General features: G+C 34.9%; 1 protein-coding gene across 1 annotated transcript; it reads left to right on the plus strand.

The window, feature by feature from the left end:
* The first annotated feature begins 6,610 nt into the window (after positions 1 to 6,610).
* LOC100024539 (olfactory receptor 1020) lies at positions 6,611 to 7,636 on the plus strand. Its single transcript, XM_007497677.2, has one exon. The coding sequence runs from the start codon at positions 6,611 to 6,613 to the stop codon at positions 7,550 to 7,552; it is 942 nt and encodes a 313-aa protein (XP_007497739.1). The 3' UTR covers positions 7,553 to 7,636.
* The last annotated feature ends 270 nt before the right edge of the window (positions 7,637 to 7,906 follow it).

The raw sequence follows: 7,906 nt of genomic DNA on the forward strand, positions 1-7,906 counted from the left end.
TTAATTAAAATTCTCTATAAACCCAGTTGACTTGGGTATATTCATAATTGGGAATATTTCCCTGGCGACCACCTTATATTTGATTTAAAAACCAAGACAATGTAGTGAAACATATTTTCTGCGGTCACAATTTACTCACCCACTCTTATATCTACTAATAATTTATATCTTCCACTACTTTACTCACTACAGTTTAAGACATCAATCATTTTAACTATTACAGTTTATGGATTCACTATTTTAATTATAACACTTGGAAATCAGGAAACACTACAAAGCAGGGCTTGTTTTTTTTTTCTTTTTCAGTTTTTGTCCAGGTTAAAAGAAAGTTATGGAGAAAATTTTAATAGTTCAGATTATTGCCTGGAAGTGTAGTTGTTAAATATTTATCATCCCTCCTTGGACCTGAGGGATTTATGGAATATATTTACTTTGTTATCACAGTTCAGCAAAGGTTAAGAAATTAAATGATTGGGACCATTTGTGCATTTTATGATGTCATTCACTTAGTCTTAAAGGATCAGAAATTTGGAAGCAAGAAAGGATCAGTGTTACATTATTTAGTATTGGGGAGTATTTAGTGATGACCTACAAGAGTTCATGCATTCTGTGCTCCTTCCTTTCTCCTTGATTTGCCTAACCATTTAATAAAGCCACTGGAGAGAATACAACTAGGAATTTACCTATGCTTTTTAATTACCAGTGATAAACATTTCAGATGGCTGCACCCAAGGGCATTCAGAGACCATATCTCGAAAGACTAGAGACTTTTTAAATTTATGTCTCTTCACTGTAGTAGGGCCAGAAAGTATTCATTCCATCCTCCGATCAATTCAGTGACCATATTTCAGCTACAACCTATTACTCAGACACCATTTCCAGAATCTTTTAAGTTGAAGACTCAGGGTCTGCCAAAGGGAATTTCTGTTTTTATCTAGTTTCCCACAGATGTAGAAGTAATTCAAGCTGCACTAGACTCAATGGATCCTTCCTATGGATACATCAGGTGAGGACAAACATTCTTTAATTTTAATGCTAACAAGAGTAACAGACTTTCCATAGGGGATAAGGCACAATTATTTTTCTCCAGATGCACAAGGTGTAAATGTACATAAATATTAAGCTAATTTCACAAAATAAAATGAATTAGGAAGAAGTTTAGAATATAAAATATTAAAATTGGAAGGGATTTTAGAGCATAGGGCATGCTGTACAATGTTAAAACTGGAACCTTAGAACACAGAACATTGGATGATAAGTAGAACAATTTTAAAACACAGGGCATAGAATATCATTGTTGAAGAACTTAGAATAAAGGATAGCTGAGCTGGATGAGAGTTGAGAGGTCAACTCCTTAAATCTTTCTCATTATGCTGTCTCTCCTAACTTCACCTTCAAACCTGAAAACCGTAACCCATATTTAATTTTTCTTTATCTCTCAACTCCTTAATGTTGGTCTCCACTCTTTCTTTCTCTGTCCCTATCTATGGAAGAGATAGTTTTGTTACCTGAAATGGTCAATTCCTGTATTCCTGTACCATTATTTTGCACTTTTAAGCAGAATATGTAACTATAATCTCTTTAAAATTCTCATTTTTCATTTCTCATTATCCAGTGACTTTCCTGCTGCCTACAAGAACACACAATTATTCACCATCATTAAAACAAAAGAAAACAAAAAAAATTCTCACTAGATCCTACCTTGCCAATATGCTATCATCTTACCCTCTTCTTTTCTCAGACCAACTCTTTAGAGAAGTTGTCTACACTTGGTGAATCCATTTCCTCTCCTATTTCCTCTTCTATTTTCTTCTAAACCCTCTATAATCCAACTTTTGGTTTCTTCATTCAATTTAAGCTTCCCTTTTGAATATCAAATCTAATGAATTTTCACAATCCTTATCCTTCTTAGACCTCTCTGCAATTGAGTATGCTGCTGATCACTCTTTCTCCTGAATTGTCTCTTCTCCCTAGAGTTTTGTGACTGGTTTTTCTATCTATCTTACTGACTTATCTGTCTTCTTTGCTGGTTCTTCATCCATAAAGTGTCCTGTAACAGTTGTCAATCCCATAACTCTGTCCTGAGATTCCTTTCCTTCTTTCTCTATATATTCTTTCCTATTGCCCTTGTCTCACATGGATTTATCTCTATGTTAATGACAAGGATCTCTATTCTCGTTGTTAGGTTCCATTTATTCATCACCAAACACTTGTCATTTTGAACTTGAACTCTTAGAAATCTCAAATCATTGTCTTTAAAACTTACTTTAATATCTTCTTCCTCAACAAAAGTCCCCCTTTTCTCTAACATGCCAAAAGCACAAACCATCCTTCGAGTCACTGGAGTTTCATATATTAATGTTATCCTCACCTACTGATTCTTTTGTACTCCACACTTCTATTCAATTACCAAACCCTTTAAAATCTACCTTTAAAATATCTTTATTGTACACTGTATTATCTCTCCTGACATGGCCATTATCTTAGTTCAGTTCTTCATAACATTCCACCAAGACTATTATAATTTTCTTTTAGTTGTTTTCCATAATGCTAATCTCTCACCATTCCAATTCATTTTTGGAGAGTTGTCAAACTGATTTCCAAGAAAACAATTTGGTCATTCACTTCTCTAATCAACCAACTTCAATGACTCCCTAATATTTTCAGGAAGTTTTCTCATTTAAAGTGCTTTATTGTATAAACAAATTAAATTAAAAAAAAAATAGAACCCTTCACAATCTGGTTCCAACCTACCTTTCAATTCATATTGCACATTACTACCTCTATGTGCACCATGATTCAGCCAAATTTTCCTTCTAAACAGTGTTCCTTCTCTCAACTCCATGCCTTTTTCATTGGTTAATTTCCCCCCTTTATTTATGTATGGAATGTATTTCTTCTTTATCTCCATCTCTCAAAATTTCTAGTTTCTCTTAAGGCCCAATTCTAGTATTTTGTTCTACTTGATACCATGCTTAAATATCACTTTTCATATCCCCCATATAGTTACATATCTCTGTATGTCTCTCTCTGTCTTCCTCATCTCCCTTTTTCTCTCCCTCTCTTTCTCCTCCCTCCCTCTCTCTCTGTCTCTGTCTTTCCTAATTTATATTATGTTATTATTCATGTACCTATAGCATAATTCCTTCTTATTAAATTTACTAACAGTGAAACTTTGGACAAATCATTTAATGTCTGACTCTGTAATATAAGGAACTGAAAGTCTGCCCTGTCTAACTCTTGCCATTTTATTGTCATCTCATAGTACAGTACCTGACACTGAACAACTGATTGATGAGGAAACAAGTTTCCTTTATGCAAACTCTAGTTCAATATCTTTCCATGGAGACCTCATTTATAGCTGTGCTGAAGGTCTTCCATCAATGTGTGCTGATTCAGAAGACAATTCTTTGACCTCAGGCTATACCACTATGGCAAAAATAAATAGTCAAAGCAATGAAATAGAGTAAAGAAATTATGTTACTTAGTTGGTGCTGTGTGGATCAAAAACCCTTTTGAAGGATTGGACTTTTGTTGTTGCTGCAGTTTTCAGTTGGTTTTCAGCATCTTGCTGGTGTAGAAAGTATATCAAAGAGTATGTAAATCAGGGGCAGCTAGATGACTCAGTAGATTGAATGCCAGGCCTAGGGACAGGAGGTCATCAGCTAAGATTTGTCCTCAGTCACTTTCTAACTGTGTGACCCTGGGCAAGACTCACTTAAGCCTTATTGCTTAGCCCATACTACTCTTCTGACTCTGAAAAAATAAGCAGTATTGAGTCTAAGATGGAAAGTAAAGGTTTAAAAAAGAGAGAAGGTATGAATCAATGAAGACGATGAAGAATATATAAAGACCGAAAGATAAATATTACATCTACACTGCTAATTTTAAGGTATATCATTGGTTGTATCTTTTTGAACAAAAAGAAGCCACCATTAACAGAGATGCTTCTTGTCACCAGACTGACCTCTGTAGAGGATCCATTCATTAAATAAACATTAATAAAGATTGAATAAATATATACTATGTTCTAGGTATTACACTATCTTTGGGGGACATAAAGTATTCCCTTGCTTCAGGAAGTTTGCATTTTTACTAATTAAAAATAATAAAAAACAATCATCACCACCAATAAAAATAAAGCATTTAAATGGAACTTTAGTGTTTCCAAAACCCTTTACTTACACTTTGTCTTTTGAAGTTTATAAAAAATGTTGAAATATGTGCTATTATTACCTGTGTTTTGAAGATAAAGAATTGAAGCATAAAGAGCTGAAAAAACTTTCCCAGGAGCCAGTCCTACATACATCATGAGAGATTTTTTCACAGATATACATTTGTTCAGCAAAGATATCTCTGTTCACAAATCTTCAGTAGTTCCCCATATAATATATAGTTATTTATTATAAGATATTGTACACAAGGCACCCAACAGTTTGGCCCAATGCTACTCTTTCAGCTTTCTCTCACATTACTTCCCCTCCATACTCTATACTTCAATCAAACTGATACTCTCTGCCCATAAACACACATCATCATCTCCTATTTTGGGATCATAGACTGAGAACAGGAAGGGGTCATAGGTAGCATCTAATGTAATCTCTTCATATAATCCATTTTATTTAAAAGGCAATTGTGTCTAAGAGAGGTGAGTGACTTTTCTAAGGTCATGCATATTAAATAACAGAGTGAGGATTCAAATCTAGGTCATTGGGCTCCCAATCCAGTGTTTCTTCCATTGTTTGGCACATGTTACTAAAGCTTTATGCAAGAAATTTTCTATGAATGGGAATTACTTTTTAAAAAAAATAGCTATTGAAATCCTCTCTATCTTGTTAAAGTTAACTGAGACTTTCTATAAGAAGACTTCCTTCATCCTCTCTCTAATTAACAATCTCTACCTTCTGCTATGGCACAGCATTTTCTTACATGCCATTTTAATTGGATTTTTAAAATCTGGACCTGTGATGTAGGCAACTATATATAGAAACTCTCTATTGGCTGTCAGCAAAAAGTCTTATCATTTAATATTATGCATTGTAGTCCCACCATGCCACTCTGAGCTTTATAGGGTCAAGGGCCATGCCTTCCCTAAACTTTGTACTTCTAGAACCAATTATAGTGATCTGTACTTGGAAGATCCCTAATAAACACCTTCCATTGATTTAATTATTAATGATGAAGACAACTCATATGGGGGAAATGCTAGATCAGCATATAGCTTAAAGAAAGGATGAACTATTGTTTGACCATCTGAATTAAATCATATTTACAAATTCCAGAAAGCAGACAGTATTGCTACGACTAAAATGTAATATATTTACCCCCCCAAAATTAATGCAATGTCCATAGGTAGACATGGGTATTCTCTAGTGAGGAAAGTAGAGGTAGAGAGTAACTATTGCAAGAAAATGTCGCAATAATTAGTAACAGAAAAAGAAACTAAGTTGTGATTTGCAGTGAAATCACTCTAATTTCTCCCCCTTCTTTCAAATTAATAAGACATTTCTTTAAGGTATCCCAAATCTTTTAATACTTTCTGGTCTATGTGACTTAAAGCTCAGTTGAAAAGTGAATCACCTTCCAGAGAAACCTATAGCCTGAATACATGGACATAACTTTCTGGTCCTTCAATAAGTCTTTAGCTCCATTGGCTCAGTTTTTAATTTGTCACATGACAACAAAAAACCAACATCCCAAATCAGAAACACGAGTCTAGTTATCAAGGGGAGTTTATACTATAATATGGAAGTAGACATATCAGGAATCAAAGACTGAGCACAGAATAAGATTCTCTTCTCTTGACTTATCAAGTGACCTCGTATCAGTCACTTCCTCTATCTAAGGCTCAATTTCTTCATCTGTAAAACAAATAACTACAATAATTTGAATATCACTTCAAGGTTTTTGTACCTTTTTACGGAGTTCATTTCATAGAAGCCTCAAAAAATCTTTATGACATATGTATTATTGTCTTTGTTTTATACATGAAGAAACTGAAGTAAAAAGAAATTGCGTGATCTGATTATAGTCATACTACTATTACTTGTAAATATGGGAATCAAACTGATGTCGAGTTGAATGGTCTTCAAGGTCATTTCCTATTCTGTTATTCTATAACATCATAATTCTTAATACTGCATTTCATAAACAAATACTCAAATCTAAAAAGAAATGACCCTTAACAGTAAACTAATGACTGCACTGATTTAATATCTTTCTCTAAGATGGTGCCTTGAATATCTGTGGTATTTTTAAAAAAAAATATTTTATTTGATCTTTAAGCAGGATCATGTTTAATCCAATTTAACTTAAACCTTGATAGTGTCATGTATACAATTTAACAAAAGGATAATTAGAGGCACATTTCTCTGGACAAGAAAATATTTTAGCAGGGGTGCTTAGCCAAAAATAAGAGAATCAATATTTTGCCTCCTTTCTATACCAAAGATGCAGAATTGAATGTCATTCACTTTTATGAATATAGAACAAAGAAGAGAACAAAAATCATATCATTGGTGAGCATCACCATGTACCCTCTCCTGATTTCTTATTCCTTTATTGAGTTATTTTTTTTTAATCCAACAGTAGACACTCTTCTTCTGAGACAATGGTGTGGCGTAATCACAGCACAGTGACCCAATTCATTCTTCTGGGATTCACCAACCATCCAGAGCTACGACACATCCTTTTTGTGGTGTTCTTCTTAATCTATGTGGTCAGTGTGGTGGGAAACCTGGGGATGATCCTACTGATTGTGATTGATTCACAACTTCACACCCCAATGTATTTTTTTCTGGGCAACTTGTCCTTTGTTGACTTTTGTTACTCCTCTGTCATTACTCCCAACATGCTCATTAATTTTTGGGTGGAGAAGCAGAGTATTTCATGGAGTGGTTGTGCCACTCAGTTTTTCTTCTTTGGTTCCTTTGCTGGCATTGAGGGTTTTCTGCTGGCTGTGATGGCTTATGACCGCTATGTGGCAATCTGCATCCCATTGCTTTATACCACCACCATGTCCCAGAGGTTCAATATCATACTGGTGTCAGGCACTTACCTGGCAGGTTTTGCCAATGCAGCAATACATACAGCTTTAACTTTTAAGCTGTCCTTCTGCCACTCTAATGTGATCAACCACTTCTTCTGTGATACTCCACCTCTCTTGAAACTTTCCTGCTCAGATACACATGTGAATGAATTAGTCATTTTTGCTTTTGCCAGTTTTAATGAATTAAGTTGCCTCTTGACTATCATTGTTTCTTATCTATATGTCATTGTTGCCATTTTGAGGATACGTTCAGCTGAGGGGAGATACAAAGCCTTCTCCACTTGTGCCTCCCACTTGATGGCTGTCACCATCTTCTTCGGGACAATTCTCTTCATGTACCTGCGTCCCAGCTCTAGCTACTCAATGGATCAAGATAAAGTGGTGTCCGTGTTCTACACAGTGGTGATTCCCATGCTGAACCCCCTGATCTATAGTCTGAGGAACAAAGAGGTGAAAGCTTCCTTCAGGAAAGTCTTCATACACAAACCTTTATCCTCTTTTTAGTGTGATTTTTGAATGATAGCACCGAAAAGGATGAGATATTAGAACTTAGGACTAGAACTTAGTGTGCCAGACATAAGATGAAACACAAAGCATGAAATATTAAAACTAGAATGGACATTAGAACTGAGAACAGAATTCTGGGGGAAGCTAGGTTTCATAGTAGATTGAGTGTTGGTCTCAGAGTCAGAAAGATATCTTGCCTTAGTAACTAACACACTTTGTGACTATGGGCATATTTCATAATCTTTGTCTGGCTCAATTTCCTCATCAACAAAATGGAGATAATCGGACCTACCTCACAGATCTGTTATAAGCATTATATAAGATAGCATATATAAAGTGCTATCCAAATTT

Source organism: Monodelphis domestica, chromosome 6, assembly GCF_027887165.1.
Source record: "Monodelphis domestica isolate mMonDom1 chromosome 6, mMonDom1.pri, whole genome shotgun sequence".
NCBI classification, from domain to species: domain Eukaryota; kingdom Metazoa; phylum Chordata; class Mammalia; order Didelphimorphia; family Didelphidae; genus Monodelphis; species Monodelphis domestica.